This window comes from Typopeltis vanoorti, chromosome 10, assembly GCF_054136105.1.
Source record: "Typopeltis vanoorti isolate ZY-2024b chromosome 10, IOZ_Tvanoo_1.0, whole genome shotgun sequence".
Lineage (NCBI taxonomy): Eukaryota > Metazoa > Arthropoda > Arachnida > Uropygi > Thelyphonidae > Typopeltis > Typopeltis vanoorti.
Genome location: NC_143558.1, coordinates 52,379,218 through 52,400,464, shown reverse-complemented (window position 1 = coordinate 52,400,464; position 21,247 = coordinate 52,379,218). Strand labels below are relative to the sequence as shown.

General features: G+C 37.6%; 1 protein-coding gene across 1 annotated transcript in view; it reads right to left on the bottom strand.

The window, feature by feature from the left end:
• LOC150102416 (muscle-specific protein 300 kDa-like) overlaps positions 1-21,247 on the bottom strand; it is a 1,203,500-nt gene that overhangs the window by 574,391 nt on the left and 607,862 nt on the right. The window contains exon 40 of the mRNA XM_090399574.1: positions 15,492-15,656. Within this exon, the coding sequence (XP_090255700.1) occupies positions 15,492-15,656 (165 nt within the window). The remainder of the gene's footprint in view (positions 1-15,491; positions 15,657-21,247) is intronic.

Genomic DNA, 21,247 nt, shown 5'->3' with positions numbered 1-21,247 from the left:
AGCAGCACATAGTTCATAGCACTATTCACTGCTGTACAGCTTTGAGTACAAAACAGCACAAAGCATACTCCTCATAGCAGTGCTGCTGTGATATTGCTTATCATCTTTCTCCTTCTATATCCACAACTTATTCTCTTTTTTTTTTTAGTTCCTGCTCAATGATGGTAATCATCCATCTAATCGAACTCATACCTGATTTATCCTCCAAGCCATTGGTGTACAGTTGAATACTCTTTCCTTCAAACATCCTCTAATCATTCCCATGCAATGCTAACATATATTCCTTGCAGATTGTTATGGAATGTCACTACCTAGTTAGCTTGCTCCTAGGTCTGCATTTCCCCTTTCATCCTGTATTGACTGTCCCATTCAAATTTGAAACCTGAGCAAGTGTATTTATGATTCTTTGATCTTTACACATCCATATTCAATGAATGGAGTTTTATAGGATCGACACTGAAGACCTTTTTTCAGTACATGATAAGAAGGGAGAGAACAAATGTTCATGAGTGGAAGTTGTGTAAGAGTGTGATTAACAAGGGTGTTAGGATTAGACTTTTTGCATGGAGATTGGTGAATGGATGCAATGGATTGCCAGAGGTAGTTGTGGGTGCTTCATCAGTGAATGAATTTAAGAAGTATGATAGGTATTGTGTGAATGATGGTTAGTGTGTGAATAATGGATCTCCAACGATGAGTCTTTTAGCTCCACGGAGATACCTGTATAATAATAATAATAATAATAATAATAATATGATGTTCATCATATCCAAGTCTTGAATTATCCAGCTCATTCTCCTCCTGGAAAATACCCTTCTCATTCACAATACCTCTAATTTTATTTATTACATGTGTGAACTACAGAAAGTGTAAGAGCATATATATAAATTATTAAAAGCATACATTTAAAATAATAGAAATTAAAAGAATAGGGTTTAAAGCATACATTAAAAAAACAGACATTAAAAGAATAGGGATTAAAAGTATACATTTAAAAGAATATAGACATTAAAAAAAAAAGAGTAATATAAAAATGCTACTTGCATAAAACATTATGCAAAAACATAAAATGTCAAATTTTACTCATCCAGTGACTAATATATTTTAAAGCTGTTTCATTACACTGCATTAAATCTTCTTGGGTACATATATTATTAATGCCTATTAGGCAGCATTGTAGGTGTTTCATGATTTGTGTTTTACCACATGAGCAGCTATCATTGTCTGTGTAGCTCCATCTGACATGTTCTGCTTTGATCTGCCCATTCTGGAATGAAGTCTATTCAATGTCTTCTATCTCTGCCAGTCTACATGTAGGATGGAAGGAAGAGATTCGTTTAAGTTCCGAGCCTCTGGAGATTGATCTTGACACATTGTTGACCTTGTAGCTTTGATGGAATCAACCAATGGTTCCACTGAGTGAATAAAACTTTTCCTTGATCTTAGCCTCCCATGTACTGCAAGATGTCCATACAAAGGATGCCATTCATCATTTAGTTGTTGTTTGTATTCATATCTACTCTGTGTTGTCCTTCTGAAGTGAGGAGGTGCAATATCAGACAGTGAGTATAAATGGTTAATTTTTGCAGGTTTAAGTAGCTGGAAATGTGCTGACGTATTTCATTAAGAACCTTGTCAATAATTTTGACGTGATAATCTTTCCCAAACAGGATTAGCAGAAAGCTGTCAAAAGCTGAGATGATGTCAATCGGCACAAAATATTATTATGAGTTTGAGTTTTAGCTGCTGTCTTCTTTATGCGTTGCTTATAATTTAAGGTCCTATCTGGTGTAACACCTAGGTAAGTTGGATACGGATAATTGACCAATTTCACACCATTCCATTCTATATTCAACTCTCTCCTCACCTCCCTATTATTGAGATGGAAAAGACACATTTGGATTTTACTGGGATTTGGTTTCAGTTGGTTTTCCTTATAGTAAACTGTAAGGGCTTCTAATTCTTGTGTGAGCTGCTTCTCAATGTTATCAAAGGATTTTGCTTGATGAGCTGTTGTCCGGTCATCTGCATATAAGAAGGTTCTTGACTGTGGGTTTATAGGTTGGTCATTAGTATATATATATATATATATATATATATTGAAGAGGAGAGGGGAGAGCACACTTCCCTAGGGATAGACCATTTTTCTGGATACACTATCTCCTATTTTTTCCTTGAAATTCCACAAAGAATCTCCTGCTAAACAGCAGCAACCTAAATACCTCCACTAACTGATAGCTGTTTGTTATGCTATAAATTTTGGCTATAAGATTTAATGTGTCATATGCTGCTGCTGTCAAATCTAGGAATACAGCTCCTGTTGTTAACCCCATTTCAAAGCTGTCCTCAATAAATTATGTTAGATAATAATACTTGCCCAGTGCATGATCTTCCTGGTCTAAATCATAGTAGTGTATCTGCTCTCCAGCTGAAAGGCTGCAGGTCGAATCCTCCTGTGGGCATAGATGTTTGTGATTGTCTGTGGAAATACTTGTGGTGGTGGTGGTGGTGGTGGTGGTGGGTGGTAGATGGCGTTAGTGTAGTTGAGGTCAGTTGTAGTTGGTAGACTGAGTGGTGGAGACAACAGAGAGTGGTAGAGTAGGTGCCCTCCCTCGATGAGTCTTTGGACTCCCTGGAGGTGTCATGTAATAATAATAATAATAAATCCCGCCTGTTCTTTTATCAGCACCTTTTCTATTTCTGGACTTAATCTGTTCAAAATTAACCTCTCATACAGCTTCAGCATTGAGCATAGGAGAGCTATAGGCCTGTAGCTCTTTGGATCTTCAGCAGGTTTATCCAGTTTCAGGATAGGTATTACTTTCATTTGCCTCCAAATGCTGAATATTTTAGCAAATTTCCAACAAAAGTTGAAAAATACTAACAACCACTCTATTATCTTTTCTCCCAGATTCCTTAGGGTTGTGTTGCTAACATCATCTATCTTTTTTCTTTCTTTATTTTAACCCTTTCTATATAGGCACTTCTGGCTATAGGTGTCTCCCAATTCTCTCCCTCTGTTTCTATCCTAAGCTTGTTGGTGCCAAAGAGTTCCTATTGTTTTTTCATATCATCTGACCACCTTCTTTCAGGTCTTCCAGTTGATCTTTTATCTTCATATGGCTGCCATTCCAGTAAAATTTTAGTCCATCTATTGTTCTTGAGTGTTATCATGTGTCCTACCCATTTCCATTTCTTTCGAAGTATGTTTTCTCCAATATCTAAAACTTTTGTTTTAGCTCTTATTTCTTAATTTTTCTGATTTTATCTCTGAGTCTTATGCTTAGCAGATATCTTTCCATTCTTCTTTCTGTTTTTTGAATTTTACCTATTATTTCCTTTTAAAATGTCCAGGTTTCTGCACCATATGTCATAACAGGCAATGCACATTGGTTGAGCAGTCTTTCTCTGTTCTCAGGTTTTTTTTTTTTTTTTTGATGTTTAAAAATCTCTTCAATTTTCCAGAAGCTGGCCATCCCATTGCTATTCTTCTTTTCACTTCTTCTATGACTCCTTGTTTCTTCATTGTCAACAATTTTCCTAAGTATACATACTCATCTACTATTTCAATTTCTTTACTGTTTACCTTAATAACGTTGTGTCTTTTATCATATCCTTTTCAGTTTGTCATTATTTTTATTTTCTCAAAATGAATGTCTAATCCAATTTCCAGTGATTTAGTTGTTAGATCTTGTATCATTTCTTTTAAATCTTTCATATAATATCTATAACAGTGACTTTTCCTGGTTTAAGGCTTTTAGGGCATTTTCTAGGTCCTCTTTAGTAAATAGTACTACGAAGAGAACATTTTCTGGATCTCTAACTTTTTTAATGTAATCTTTAGGTATTTTTCCTTCAGTACTCGGTTTATCATTCAGAGATTGTAGAGTTGCAATTTGGTTTGCATTTATATTAACTTTGATTGCTGCTGTTGTTGTGCAGTCACCATATACTTTTTTGAGTAAGAGCCAGACTTTCCTGCTACTGTGTTTCATAACTAAGCTTTTATTTTTATCTGCCCATTGTCAAGTTTTTTTTTCAGACAGTGCTGCTATAAGTTCCTCTCCTGAGTCCATTGATTTTTTGACACTAATTAGTGATACTATTTTAAATAATGGTGGCAGCGGCAGTTAAAATTACAAATGACGTATCGACAAGTCCCCCCCCCCCCCCAATTTAAGGACTCCATTTTGAGCGATATCATACAGGATTTTGTAGCATGTGGGACTTGCGGAATGTATGCGTCCCGGTGATTGTATATGTGGCAAGAGAAAGAAGGGGAAAACGTATATGCGCAAAATGCAGGCAATGGGAGGAACTTGGTGATTAGAAATGACCATAACTGACCTTGTTGAGACTATAACTGACCTCATTGAGTCAGAGAGGGAGATTCTGCATGTAGAGGATGATGGGTATGATAGAGGACAAGAGCAGTATGAAAAAAATAATAAGAGTGGGGAGTATGGAAAGGTTGAATGATTCTAAAGTTTTAGGAGATATTCTCAATTGGGAGGATGAATGGCAAACAAGAGTGGCTGACTTACAGAGAGAGAGAGATAGATGAGCTGAAAGAGCAGGTGGAATGTCTGGGGAATGAGATGAGAAGTGTGAAAGATGGAAGAGATGAATCAGAGGAGGAGTGAGAGAGAGTTATAGAAATGAGAGAAGAGGAGAGAATAGGAACAGTAGTAGAGGAGAGGGAATGAGAGAGAGTTATGAGAATGGTAGAAGAAGAGAGAATAGGAACAGTATAAGAGAGGGAATGAGAGAGAGAGTTGTATGAATGATAGAAGAGGTGAGAATAGGATAAGTGGAAGAGAGGGAATGAGTGTCAGATATGGGAATGATAGAAGAAAAAAGAATGGAAACAGCAGGAGAGAGGGAATGAGAGGAATGTAAGGAGCACAGGGACTAGAGATAGAGTGATGTCAGGAAGGCAGGTAAGTAGGGGAGCACAGAGAGAAACTGTTACAAGAGAAAGAGTGAGGGATGCATGTGAGCAATTGAGGAATACGGTGGTAAGAGGTGTAATGTATGGGGACTCAATGATCCGTGGTATTCAAGATAGGATGCATGAGGAGTGTTTGCCAGGAGGAACAATAGAAAGTGTGGCTGTGGCAATTAAGAGAGAGGTGATAGGTTGGATGAGATGATTGTGATGGTGGGAACAAATGACTTGAGTGGTGGTGTAAATAGGGCAGTGAGAGATACGAGATTCTTGCTTGAGGCTGTACAAAAGAAGAAAGAGAGGGAAGATTGTGTGTGTGTGTGTTGTCTAGGTATGATAATGTCGAGCTGAGCAGAAGAGCGGTGATATTCAATAGTATAATAGCGAGAATGTGTCAGAAGAGAGGATTCGAATATGTGGATGCTTGGAGCATTTGAGAGCAGAGAGGATTTGTATGCAACAGACCGCTTGCATTTGAATGAGGAAGGACACAGGCATCTGGAGAGATGGCTGTTCTGAATGAGTCAGTGTGTCCCAGTGTGTATGGTAACAGGGGTGACCTCTTGTGGGAATGGGTACTTGGGAGAAGGTGGGGGAAGACATCAGGTAATGCTGAGCCCATTGCAGTCTAGAGGGGATAATGCTGGGTATAGAAACAATGCCATTTTTATGCTTTATACCAATGCCAGGAATATTCGGAATAAGGGAGAGGAATTGGTGGCGCAAATAGCATCAGCCTGGCAAAAAATTATTGGGATCACCGAGACGTGATTGACAGAAGAGGATATAATAACAGGAATAGAAGTTGTTGGGTACAGCATTTTATGGCAGGATAGGAAAGGAAAGCATGGTGGTGGAGTATTGCTTATGATAAGTGATGACCTATAATAAATTTAGTTTAATCCTTTATCCAAGTGTGAGCAAACAAAGTTTGCACCTGAAAGTATCTTCAGGACTGGGGTAAGGTGGTGCAACACCAGGGAAACTCCTTGCAAAGGTGGAGCAAGCTACTATGACTCCTATCTCAGTATCTTCCATAATGCAAAACACATCTCCTTGTGGATATGTCTAATGTTATGCATTAAGGGAAGGGCCACTACCCAGACTAGATTTGACCTTTATTGAGGCCTCTTCAGTGGGAGCCAGGCCCAAGTGGAGATACCAGCCAGAAGCGTTAGCAAGTCATAAGTTGGTGTAGCACCACCTTACCCCAGTCCTGAAGATACTTTCAGGCGCAAACTTTGTTTGTTCACACTTGGATAAAGGATTAAACTAAATTTATTATATTCTAACCAAGTGAAAAATAAACTTTCAACATCTTGCTCTAAATCCAGAGTAATTTATTAAAAAGGTGGCACACCATTTGGCAACTCCTATAGGTAGAGATCACTTGCTAACGCTTCTGGCTGGTATCTCCACTTGGGCCTCGCTCCCACTGAAGAGTCCTCAATAAAGGTCGAAACTAGTCTGGGTAGTGGCCCTTCCCTTAATGCATATCCGCAAGGAAATGTGTTTTGCATTATGGGAGATACTGAGATAGGAGTCATAGTAGCTTGCTCCACCTTTGCAAGGAGTCGCCCTGGTGTTGCACCACCTTACCCCAGTCCTGAAGATACTTTCAGGTGCAAACTTTGTTTGCACACACTTGGATAAAGGATTAAACTAAATTTATTATATTCTAACCAAGTGAAAAATAAACTTTCAACAGTGATGACCTATGTCCTATAAGAGTGGAGGCTTTGGAAGGCTGTGACACTAATGATTATGAAAGCATATACTGTGAGGTGGAGGTGGGCAAGACAGGATATTTAGTGGGGTGTTGCTATAGACCAAGGAGAACAGAGGGTGGGAACAAGGAGATGTTGAGACAGTTGAGCATGGCAAGTGTAAGCAGAACGATCGTTATGGGAGATTTCAACTACAGCAGTATAGATTGGGGAAAAGAAGATGCATGTAGCAATAAGGGAATGGAATTTATAGAATTCTTGAGGGACAAATGTCTTAGGCAACATGTAACAGTGGGAACAAGAGATTCAACAGTTTAGGATTTGTTATAGCTTCAGAAGAGTTGATAATAACTGAGAAGACATCTCTCCCACTAGTTGGAGAGAGTGACCATATGGTTTTTACTTGGAAAATTAATAGACATGCAGGAGTTTCAAAGAGATGGAAACATATGTGGAATTATAAAGCAGGTCATTATAATAGTCTTAGACGTCAACTTGGGGAAGCTTCGTGGAGGGAGGAATTCGAAGGCCAGGATATCATTAGTGCTTGGGAAATTGTGAAGGAATATTTGTTAGCAGCAATGGTAAGCTGTATTCCACGAGTGAAGAAGCGGACACAATTTGGAGTAAAGTGGATGACAAACAATACTAAACAGTAGCTGCATGCGAAAAAAGAGGCTATTCAAGAGATATAAAGAGACAGGTGAAGAGAAGATGCATGAAGAATATAAGACAGGCTAGAAGAGTGACTAGTATGGTAAGGAAGGCAAAACTGGAATATGAGAAAAGATTGGCCCTTAGATCCAAGGAAAATCCTAGGGAATTTTTTAGCTATGTGGCCAGTAGGAGGAGAAATAATTGTGGAAGAATGACAACATTGCAGGATAAAAATGGGAATAGAGTGACTGATGCAGAGGACATAGTGGAATTGTTCAATGAACACTTTATTGGAGTATTTCATCCTGGAGGAGTCAATTTGAATACTAGATGGATATAGCAGGTTTCGAGGTGGAGGATTAGAGTGTGTGTGTGTTCCACATACTGAGTACTCTGGATGTTAGTAAAGCTGTGGGACTGGATGGTATTTCACCTCGAGTTTTGAGAGAATGTGCTAAGGAACTGACAGTGCCTTTAACCTGGCTTTTCAATGAAAGTCCGGCTGTGGGAAAGGTGCCCATGGAATGGAAGGAATTAAGATAGTGCCATTGCATAAGGGCAGTAGCAGACTGGAAGTGTCTAATTATAGGCCAGTTTGTGTGTCATTAGTAGTTAGTACGATCTTGGAGAAAGTAGTGAGGGACCATATACAGCATTGGTCAGATGAGGATAATGTTATCAGTGACTCAACTTGAATTTGTGAAGGGGCGCTCTTGTTTTAGCAATATGTTAGCCTTTTATGATAAAGTTACAAGAGCATTAGAGGAGAGAAAGGCATATACTGCCATTTTCCTAGACTTAGCTAACTCATTTGACAGGGTGCCATATGATAAGCTGATATTCAAGTTGCAGCACATGGGTCTAGATGTCAGATTGGTCAACTGGATTCAGGATTGGTTGTCCGATAGGTATCAGAGAGTTGTGTATGGTGGAGCAATAGCAAAGAGGCAGAAGGTTACAAGTAGGGTTCCACAGGGCTCAGTACTGTGACCTATATTGTTTAACTTCTATATCAATGATATTGTCCATGGATTGCAAGGGGGATATTCGGTTGTTTGCAGATGATGCAAAGCTGGGAAGGGTTATTAGTAATAGTGCAGATGTGGTAGCCCTGAAAGAGGATTTGAATAAGCTAGATAGATTGGCAAATGAATGGGGGCATTCTAGTTTAATGCAGCAAAATGTAATGTCTTGAGGTTTGGGACACATCGATGGGACGCTGCATACTCTATGGGAGGAGTTAAACTGGAGGAAGTAGGAGAGACAAGAGATCTGGGTTTGATGATTGATAGAAACCTGAAATTTAGGGAACATATTACAAAGGTAGTGAAGGTAACACAGCGGATTGCTGCAATAATGAGAAGGACACTGACCTGCACAGATAAAATGGTTATCATTCCGTTGTATAAGATTCTGGTCAGACCATACTTAGACTATTGTTCTCAGATCTCGTCCCGAGGATTTGAAGGGGATAAATTAACTGTGGAAAGGGTACAAAGGCGGATAACAAAGATAGTATTGGGACTGTACAAATATAGTTATGAGGATCGGCTGAGGGAGTGTTTACTGCAGAGTTTGGTGGACAGAAGAAGGAGAGGTGATATGATTGGGACTTTTAAACTGTTGAGAGGTGGTTACAGGGTTGACATTAGGGAGTTATTTCACTTGGTTGAACAGCGGGAAGGAGTCATATAATAGATAAGGAGTGGTATGATAGACTTTGTGTTTCCTAGGAGGGACCTCCCTCAATGAGTCCTGATAGACTTGTGTTTCTTAGAAAGGACCTCCCACAATGAGTCTTTTGACTCCATGGAGGCCTGAATAATAATAATAATAATAGTTTCTGATGAAAATGGATCTTTATCATATAGGTCCCAAAATCTTTCATATATTTCCATGATATGTTCTGTAAAACCTGGAATATAACATGTTCTACAACCTTTTGGTATGTGCATGGTAGCAGACTGTATAATAGCTTTGGTGAATTTTCCATAATTAAATGGACTAGGTAAAATGTTGGATAAGTTTATATCTAATTCTCTTGAGAACTGTTCCCAGTTAGCTTTTTAAAATTAAAGCATCTTCTAAGTGGGATCTCCTTAGGTCAGACTGGTGGGAAGATGGGAAGACTTGCAGCATTATTTCTCTATGTTGTGAACTTGAGATTGGTGCAAGTACCTGTATATTGCACAAATTAGCTATTCTATTATATCCAAGGTCTGGATTATATCCTCTTTTTCATCTTCCACTGTTAAATGATGATGGCTATTTAGGATCATGTATAAGACTCATTTGATTATTTTCAGCCCACTGTTTGACTAACTCTCCACCCCGATTTGTTTCACTATAAACCCCAATGTGTATGTGTGCTGTGACTATTGAAGTCACCTATAATAATAACAGGTTTCCTTTGTGTCAAATACTGATACATTTCAAAAACAAAGGCTATACTAGGTGGTTTATATACTGAGAAGACACTGATGTTACCAAATCTATTCTAAGGATTTCTATGTTGTTTTGGTTTGTGGTTAGGCATCCTGTAACCTGAAACTCCTGCCGAATGAAAATAGCACTTCCATATTTTTCAAGTGGTTTCTTTTATAAGATTCATACCAGCAATTTTGGGTCTTGTTGAGGTCCTTTGTGTGTCTCCTGTAGACATACAATATCACATTTTTGTTCTTTACGCATTCTTGCAATACAATCTTCTTTTACATATTGTGTGAAATGTCAGGGTTGGTTCCCATAAGGGCTGGTGATTTTTAGTCATTGTGTCTCTGATGAAGAGGATGCTAGTAGCACTATAAAACTATAGAAGACTATACTGTACCGTACTGTGCTGTAGAATGCTGGAAGCAGAATTCGCAGCTTATAAGCAAGCCAACAGGGGTCATGACATGAACACTTCTGCTATGACCTCCAATACCTCTAATAATGGAAAGACTATGCAATGCCACCATCCTTTTGAATAATTTACTTCTTTTTTTCTGCTGCCTTTAATGTTATCTTTTTTTTTTTTTATCTCACTCTTGCTATTTCCATCCAGTAATCATCTGATCTCATTGCATGCTACAAATACCTCATGTAATTTGTCAGTATTATAACTCTGCTTTCAACTCTTCAGCCCGTACATTCACTTGATTATACTGTCTTACTTTGTATTAGACATGCAGTCTTACTCATCATTTTGATTAGCATTCATTAAATTGTCATAACTCATTATATAACATGTCCTACATACACACACTTTCTATTTTCCCTTATTCATCTCTTCAATATATAAATCGTCAACATTCTTTTCCTAGAAAATATTTATTGCTCCTGAGATTAGTCTACTTCCAAAAAAAAAAAAAAAAAAATCACTCTACTTTCTATGTTTGATTCATAACTAAAATTTCATAATATCTCATCTCTATAATATATCACAATGTTGCCTACAGTAAATGTTACCATCAATGATGTTTTAAATTAACAATTCTTAAAATTCAAACCAGTACCTCTGGTTTCAGAGCAGTACCTCTCTACTCAAATGATCACTAATAAACTTTCAGTGTATCTTTCTTTTCGGCAAACATAAAAAAATGTTATCCTGTCCCTCTGATACTGGCTTCACTCCAGAAAGCAATCAGTTGATAAAGATATAGAAAGTTTCTCGTCTTCCTAACAATTCATGTCTTTCTAACAAAAGCACATGTCTCTTCACAATCATTCTACAAAGATATCTAATCTTTGTAGAAAAAAAGAGTTCTGCATAACATATATGGAACATACTAATTACTTAACATACCATGTTCTTAAATTATCATTTAAAAATAACATTTTAGAAGGCAGTACTTTTAGCATTTTTAAAAAGCAGTGATGAAATTAAAAATTATGACATATGGAAAAATACTGCAGATATTACTGTTAAACACCCTATATTTTTAAAAGTATTAGAAAATCTCTCTTCCTATGTAATTATTATTATTATTATTAACATCAAACCTCCATGGAGTCAGAGACTCATCTTGGGAGGTACACACTATCACATACAAAGCTCATCCAACTGTGCCTTAAACTGATTCAATGAGTCTACATTTACAACATAATCAGGCAATGCATTCCACTCATTAACCACTCTCTCCATACAAAGAACCTGCTCCTCACTCGTCTCACGACCTCCTTATGCAGTTTCCATGGGTGGACTTTTGTTCTACCCTCTCTCCCATTCTATGAAAAACTCTTCCATATCAATCTGATAACAGTCCCTAATTAGCTTATATGTCTCAATCAAGGTCTTACATAATGGCATCATAACCGCTTTGTTTCTGCATATCAGGATCCTCCATATCAATGACATTATTCAGTGTAATGTCTTCACAATTTGTGAAATATGGCCACTGAATTTCATGTCCTTGTGTATCACCACTCCCAAATGTCTTATCCCCTTCTATCTCCTTTAAAGTTACCCCACCAACATCAAAGGCGTTTAATCAAGTTTTGGCACAGGGACCTACTTACCAAACTGCCATCCTACGGTCTGCCTTCCACACTCTGCAACTTGATCACCAACTTTCTCGAATGGTGTTCACTATGTGTTTCACACTGTCTCATAACCATTGCCACTATTTCCCCTCTTTCATTTCATGCTATGTGGGCATAATTCTCTTGCATCATCAGCAGCACTCCACCTCCTTCCTTATCCTTTCTATCCTCACGAAAAATACTGTATCATTCTATTTCCATTCTCATTAGGATATCATCTTCATTCAACCAAGTTTTACTTATTCCAACAATGTTTGGGAGAGTAAACTCACTCAGCAAAACCATTTAGTCTCCTTTATATTTCTGATACTTCCACTCAGTCTCAACTTCTCCACCCACATAGCAATATATTCCATCTCTATGCTGATCTTCTCCATACATACATTCACTGCTACTTTCAACATCCACTCTCCCTATGCCATGTCTTCCTGTCCACCCAGGCTCCACCTCCCATTTCCCTGTTCTTCCATTCCTGTTCTCTTTTCATCTCTCACACTACTATTACTATTTCCACTGCCAAGCACTTCTGTTTCTTCAATACCACTCTCCTGATCTTTCATTTCATCTCTTGCTTGCATCACACACTGCATTTCCATTTAGCAACTTCCTCCAGTGCACTCACTCCAAAGCCACTCAAATGCAACTCATCCTGCCTATATAATTCCATTCCTCCCTCAAACACATGCCATACGTCCACAAACTGTACTCTATTCTCCTCACACAGCTCTACTATCATACAATTCATGATTCCAATCTCGGTCTGAACTCATTATGGTTATATCAGCAATATACTGAGGTATAACTTTACCATTATACTCTTATTTTTCACTCATATTTGCCCTTACATTCTCCTTATGTCCACTTAAATCATTTGTCCTCACAAATGATTTAAGTGGACATAATTATTTTGCTCATTCTCCCTCCTGGATAGCAGACCTTATGGGCTCTCATTAACTAATCCTCTCACAATACAGTCTTCATACACTGCTATCCTGGAATCACTCATCACCTCTTTTTCTTTCATTCTATTTTTTTTGTACAATTTCATTAGTTTCCGCTCTAATAGCATGTCTAATATCATTCTGCATATTCCTTATTTCAATTTTCATTTTCAAAACTGTTTCATTGAATCTTGCATTTCAACACTTTTATTCTCTGTCACCCCATAGCCTTGCTACCTCTTGTTCTGCTACACCTTCCATTTTTCTCATTCATGCTTCCTTTTGCTCCCTTATCACTAACTTTTGCATCTACGTTATTGCATTCTTTCACTCCCTCAGTTTCACTCATTTTGATTGCATTTCTGTTCTTTCATTTATGCCATCTTTTATTTCTTTGGTCTGTTCTGCATTCATTAACTCATGGTCTAATAGTATATTGCATTTCCTACACATCCATACTTTCTCTCATTTCCTGTTCAGTCTCTCCAGAAACTCATCTGTCATATTTTGCCATGCATACACATTACACTCACACATGGAACCATTTTTGAAAAGTCTATGTGATTATTGCCACCTGATTTTCACAGGTGGCAACTATTTCTATTGATTTTACAATGCATCTTTCAAATTCATCATTGCATATATATAAATTGGTCGTGCAGTCCCAATCAATTTGGTGTTGACGTTCTTCTAGGTTAGAGTTTGCGGAGAAAAGAACATGACCAGAAAGGGCGCTCGCTTGGGTTCTTCTGTAGGAGATGTCACATCTATGTTCCTCAAGACATAGTGAAATAGATTTATCTGTCTGACCAAAATAAGGTCGACCACATTCGCACACAACTTTATAAACACCTAGAAAATGCAGTTGGTTGTGTTTTGGTTTTGGCCGACTCAGAAAGGAGCGAAGGTTTTGGCAGAGTGGTATAGTCGGTTTTTTATGTTTATGTTTATGAATCCAAGTGAGTGCCCTTTATAGTCACGTTCTTTTCTCCGCAAACTCTAACCTAGAAGAATGTCAACACCAAATTGATTGGGACCGCACGACCAATTTATATATATGCAATGATGAATTTGAAACATGCATTGTAAAATCAATAGAAATAGTTCTGGACCCTTCACACATGAACAACAATCTGAGCTACAGTTTGCCTGATTCCCATAACGCAGTAATTCAGTACTGGCACTCTAAAATCAGCTGTCACTCACATTCAACTCACACTAACAATAGCACGCGGTCACTATTTCAAATATGACCTTGCTATTCTTCTTCTTCTTTTTATTAAGCTGGAAAGTCCATGTTTTTATCTTGTTAGTTTTATAAGTTTTGTGTTATTTCTTACTCTGAAGAAGTCGGGACACCGATGAAACTAGTCGTGATTCATTAAAGTTTTTTTGTGTTATACTTCTCAGGTTCTAGTCAGTACAAATATTAAGTTTCTAAATGTATACATCCCGAGTCAATTCTAATAACAATATATATATATATATATATATTGGAATTTTACTGACCATTAACACCGAGATAAGACAAAAAACTTTAATTAGAACACAACTAGTTTCATCAGAATGCTGACTTCTTCAGGTGTACATACTATCACAAAAACCTGAAAAAAATTAGCAAGATAAAAAAGTGAACTTCTCACATAAACAAGTTAGGAACAACAGCAGTCAAGTTTGAATTGGCGTCTGCATGGCAGGTCTAGCATGAGGCATTAGTGAGTGGGAACTATCTTGAGAATGCTAAAATTGAATTACTGCTCTGTGTGAATCAGGTAAGCTATAACTTAAATTACTGTTCATGTGTGAGGGGTTCATGGAGTTCCTGAGATAGTTCTCACTCACTAATGCCTCATGCTAGACCTGCCACGCAGACACCAGTTCAAACTTGACTGTTGTTGTTCCTAACTTTTTTATGTAAGAAGTTCACTTTTTTATCTTGCTAATTTTTTCCAGTTTTTTGTGATGGTATGTACACCTGAAGAAGTCTGTTCTAATTAAATTTTTTTGTCTTATCACAGTGTTTCTAGTCATTAAATTCCAATATAAAATGTCTACAATCTGAATAAATACCCTTAATAATATATACAGGGTGGTTCAAAATTCCACATACAAACTTTGAGGGGAGGTAGAGAACATCAAAATCAATCATATTCACATAGGGAAGCATGATAGGAAATGCCACCTGAAAGTGATAGGTGGCGCTGTTCGGCAGCGCTCCAGGTGAGCAATTGGGGCTTCCTCATTCAAGCTTTCGACGTCATATGAAGAACATGCGTCGTTTTACGAACGCTGAGATGGCAGACATGCATCTTGTTTACCATATTATATATCCAACTACCTATTGAACTGTTCAGTTATGCCTAATAAGGTTTTTTACACTACTTACTGCCTTGTGTTATTTCTGTAACTTTGTGTCCCTGTTAGTACCTTCGGGTGGTGTTTCTGGTCATGCTTTCCTATGTGAATATGGTTGATTTTGATGTTCTCTACCTCTCCTCACAGTTTGTGTGTGGAATTTTGAGCCACCCTGTATATAATATAATATATATATATATATATAATAAATGATAAAAAATATTATATAATTGCAAACAAAACCACATTTTATTAATAGTTTTTAAAACAAAACAATGTTTAAATAATTGACATGTAAATTTTCAATTACATGACTAAAATATTATCGTAACTTGATACCTCTAAAGTAGAAACACTTGCTTCAAGATTTAAACGATCACTCAAGGATCGAGTTAGAGGAGGAAGCTTTTCTCTCAATTGTCTCATCCATGATACCAAATCATCACAGCTATTCTTGAAAGCAAGATGATTTTTATAATTCTGCTCATTTAGTAAAACTTGAACCTGAATAAAATCAAGCAACATAGCTTTAGCATAATTTCCAAAGATGATAATTTTATAAAAAAAAATGTTATAGTTTTTAATTTAATAAGTATGAAAGTAAATGAACTGAATAAAATTAACTCTTGTCATATAATGCTATTAAAAAGTCCTAATCAAATGCTCACATCAACAATGCTGCTCAAAGAACAGCAAACTATTCTTTTAATCCCTATGAGTTTGCTATAGTAAGAGTGAACAGTATCAGTGAATCATTTTGGAGATCCCCTTTAATATTTTCTGGTTTCCAATAAAAATAAGTACATATTGCAAACAGCTTCCCTCCCCACTCTCTTTTAGGCTTATGTTATTTCATCATTTTGCATCCCTTAAAAAGATAGTTCAAGGGCTTGTCGTGAGATTAATATATAGGATTAATGATATGGATAAACAACATAAATAATAAGATTAATGAAAGGGGGAAAAAAAGGTTGGTTGGTTATTAGGAGTTTATTGCTGTAAGAAGATACTGTGATTAAAGGTTGCAGCTTCTTAAGATGATAATGTACAGTAATAAACAGATTATTATTATTATTATTATTATTATTATTATTATTATTATTATTATTATGTGACAACTCAAAGGAGTCCAAAGACTCATCAAGGGAGGGCACTTGCTATACAACTCTCCATCTCTAATACTCGATCCACCAATTACAGTGAACTGCTATGAGTTGATCTAGCAGCTGCAGTCTCATTTCCCTTAATTCCAATATGGCTGGGAATCCAGCACAGCTGAATTGCCAAATTAAGTACCTTCAATTTGTACAAACAGCTGCAGAGCTTTGCAAAGAGATGGACCTCAATGAGTTTGTAAAAAACACTTTTGGGAGAGTTTTCTTTTATAACTGGATAAATATATAATGGATAATGGACAAATATATGTAACCATTTATAAAATAATAACCAGTAGAAGTACAGAAGTAACTGGTTTATATAGAAGCTAATAACCAGGTGTTTGTCTCAACTGCATAAGCAATTTTCGGGTGCAAGTTGAAGAAATTAATAGACAAACAAACAGTAAAAAATTAGCATGATGAGAAAAAAATATGGAATTATACAGGATTCTGATAATTTAAATTATCTGTGAACACCATTCATTGTGAATTTTGACATATACTTATTTGTTTTCTCGACTGCCATAACTAGAAAACAATCTAAAATGATGCTAGGCTTGATATTCAAGTGTATAGGATGGTCTGAAGCATGTGGCGGTGGATTTGAGCTGTTGTTAAAAAAAAAAGTGTTTTTTTTTAAAAGGTGTATAGAGTGAATTCTCTTGTGAATTGTGCTCCATTTTTTTTCTCAGTAACACAAGTGTTGTTCACAGGTTCTGCTTTAGAGTTTTGTGTTACATATCATGTTATTTTTGAGTTACCAAGAATGCATGGTCACAGTCAGGAATATTGGCAGCGGAAGAAAAGATAAGTTATTTGCTATTTGGTATAGATGAATATAGCATTTACATATATGTATATATACATTTAGCTTTTATATATATATATATATATATATATATATATATATATATATATATATATATAATACAGTGTTTATTTAGCCTTTATATATAATTACTTTAGTAAACGATTACTTTAGTAGTTCCTCGGCAGTAAGGAATGATGCATTCAGCTGCAGTTGCAAATGATGTGTCGCCAAGTCCTCTGCCATTTAAGAACTCCATTATAAGTAATATAATAAGGGACTGGCGGCATGTATGCATCTCGGGAGTTGGATATGTGGCTCATGAGAGAGGGGAGTGCATGTGTGCACGAAATGCAGGCAATGGGAGGAAAAAAATGAAATAAATATATCAATAACTAACCTAGTTGCTCCAGGAACAGGAAATGAATATCAGAAGATGAGTAGTGTGATAGGAAAGAATGAAGAAAAAAATATGAATGAGAAAATAATAGTTGATAGCGTGGAAGGTGTGAGTGACTAAAAGTTTCAGAGATGGTTTTGTTTGGGAGAGTGAATTTCAATTTAGAATGACTGACCTGCAGAGGGAGACAGATGAGCTGAAAGAGGAAGTGGAATGTCTTGTGAATAAGATGAGAAGTATGAAAGATGAGATGAGGAAGGAGAATGGAAGAGATAAATGCAAGGCGAATCAGAGTAGGAGAGAGGGAGAGTTTTGGGAAGGATAGGAGAGGAGAGCATTTTGGGAATGATAGAAGAGGAGAGAGAGGGATTGAGAGAAAGGTATGGGAATGCTAGAAGAGGAGAGAATAGGAGCAGTAGAGGAGATGTAATGAGAGAGAGAGAGAGAGAGATGTATGGGAATGATAGAAGAGGAGAGAATGGGAATAATAGAAGAGAGGGAATGAGAGAGAGTTATGGAAATAACATAAGAGGAGAGAATAGGATAAGTGGAAGAGAGGAAATGAGAGAGCGTTATAGGAGTGATGTAGGAGGAGAGAATGGAAACAGTAGGAGAGAGGGAATGGTGAGAGGTGTAATGTATGGTGACTCAATGATCCGTGGTATGCAAGATAGGATGTGTGAGGAGTGTTTACCTGGAGGAACAATAGAGAATGTGGCTAAGGCAATTAAGAGGGGTGAAAGGATGGATGAGATGTTTGTGATGGTGGGCACAAATGACTTGAGAGGCAGTGTAAATCGGGTGCAGAGAGATCTAAGATTCTTGCTTGAAGAAAGATTTTTACCTGGGGTATATATTATGTTAAAGATACCAAGCAATTTTATAAGCTAGGTTTTTAATCCTTTTTCTCAAGTTTGTGGCTGCATGTAGTGCAACACTAGGCAACTCATTGTAAAGGTGGAGTAAGATCTGATCACTTTCCTTACAATTTTTCCCTAATGCAAAGTACATTTCCTTGCGGAGATGTATAGCAGCATACATTTCCTTGCGGAGATGTATGCTGCTATGCATTAAGGTAATGGTCACTACCCAGACTGGTTTCGACCTTTATTGAGATCTTGTCAGTGGTAGCCAGACTAAAAAATGCCAAGGATGAAGTAATACAGAACTTGTCTGTTTGATTACTTGGGAAAAAGGATTAAAAACTTAGCTTAAAAATTACTAGGTATCTTTAACATTCTTGCATGAAGATGTGCAAAAGAAAACACAGAGAGGGAAGATTGTGTGTGTGTGTGTTGTTCAGGTATGATAGTGACGAGCTGAGCAGAAGAGCAGCAATACTGAATCACATAATAGCGCCAGAATGTGTGAGAAGAGAGGGTTGCAATACATGGATGCTTGGAGGGCATTTGAAGACAGAAGGGAACTGTATGCTAGACACTGCTTGCATTTATATGAGGAAGGACAAAGACATCTGGAAAGATTGATGTTTTCTGAATGAATCAGTGTGTCAATGCAGGGAAACTAGAATTCCCAGGGTGGATGGTAGCAAGGATGGCCTCTTGTGGGAATGGGTGCTTGGGGGAAGGGGGACGATGTCAGGAAACATTGAGCACAGGGGGGTCGAGAGGGGACAATGATAGGTATAGAAGCAGCGACATTTTTATGCTCTATACTAATGCCAGGAGTATCCGAAATAAAGAAAATGAATTGGTGGAGCTCATAGCATCAACCTGGCCAAAGATTATTGGGATCTCTGAGACGTGGTGGTGGAGTACTGCTTATGCTAAGTGATGACTTATGTCTTCTTAGAGTAGAGGCTTTGGAAGGCAGTGACACAAATGGTTTTGAAAGCATATGGTGTGAGGTAGAAATGGCCAAGACAGGATATTTATTGGGGTGTTGCTATAAACCAGGAAGCACAGAGGGTGGAGACCAGGAGGTGTTTAGGCAGTTGAGCTTGACAAGTGCAAGATGAATGATTGTTATGGGAGATTTTAACTACAGCAGTATAAGCTGTGAAGAGGAAAATGCAGGTGGTAAGAAGGGGATAGAATTTCTGAAATTCTTGAGGGACAAATGTCTTCAGCAACATGTGATGGAGGGAACAAGAGGTTCAAGAGTTTTGGATTTGGTCATAGCATCAGAAGAGCTGATAATAAGTGCGATGACATTTCTCCCACCAGTTGGAGAGAGTGACCATGTGGTTTTGACTTGGAAGATGAACAGACATTCAGGTGTATTCAAAGAAAAGGGAACGTATGTGGAATTATAAGGTGGGTGATTATAGTAGTCTTAGGTATCAACTAGGGGCAGTTCAATGGAGGGCAGAATTGGAAGGCCAGGATATCATTAGTGATTGGGAAATTGTGAAAGAATATTTGTTAGCAGCAATAGTAAGCTGTGTTCCATGGGTGAAAAAGCAGACACAATTTGGTGTAAAGTGGATGACAAATGATATCAAACAGGAACTGCAGTTGAAAAAGAGATTATGGAAGATATAGAAGGAGAGGGGTGGAGGACAGATACATGAAGATTATAAGATGTAGGCCAGGAGAGTTGGGTGAGAAGGCAAAACTGGAATATGAGAAGAGATTAACACTAAGATCCAAAGAAAATCCTAGGGAATTTTTTAGCAATGTGGCCAGTAGGGGTTGGGGGAGAAACGATTGTGGAAGAATGACATTGCGGGATAAAAATGGAAATAAAGTGACTGATGCAGAGGACATTGTGGAGTTGTTCAATGAGCACTTTATTGGAGTTTTTCATCCTGGAGGAGGTTTTGATACTAGAGAGGGATAGGGCAGGATCAGGGTTTAGAGGTGCAAGAGAAGAGTGTGTTCCAAAGACTGAGTACTCTGGATACCAATAAAGCTTTTGGACTGGATGGTATTTCATCATGGGTTTTGAGAGAATGTGCTAAAGAACTGACAGTTCTCTTGACCTGGCTTTTCAATAAAAGTCTGGCTGAAGGAAAAGTACCCAGGGAATTTAAGGAAGGTAAGTGCTTTAGTCCTGCTGCATAAGGTCAGTAGCAGACTGGAAGTGTCTAATTATAGGCCTGTTTGTGTTAAGGTCTTGGAGAAATTAGTGAGGGACTATATACAGCGATGGGTAGACAAGGGTAATGTCGTCTGTAAGAATCAACATGGATTTGTCAAGGGGCGCTCTTGCTTTGGTAATATGGTCGTCTTTTATAGTAAAGTGACAAGAGCAGTTCATGAAGGAAAGACATATACTGCCATTTTTTTGGATTTTGCAAAGGCATTTCACAGGCTGTCACATGATAAGCTGATATTTAAGTTGCAGTACATGGGTTTAAATGTTGGTTTAGTCAAATGGATTCAAGATTGTCTGACTGATAGGTATCAGAGAGTTGCGCATAATGGGGCAATATCAAGGAAGCTGAAGGTTACAAGTGGGGTTTCACAGGGCTCAGTACTGGGACCTGTATTGTTCAATCTTTATATCAATGATATTGTCAATGGATTGCAAGGGGGGGACATTCAGTTGTTTGCAGATGATGTGAGTTTGGGAAGGGTTATCATTAATAGTGCAGATGTGGCAGCCCTGCAAGAGGATTTGAATAAAGTAGACAAATGGACAAATGAATGGAGGTATCGGTTCAATGCAGCAAAATGTAAAGTCTTGAGGTCCGGGATTCATCGATGGGAGGATGCATACTTGAATGGAGGAGCTGTACTGGAGGAGGTAGGGGAGACAAGAGATC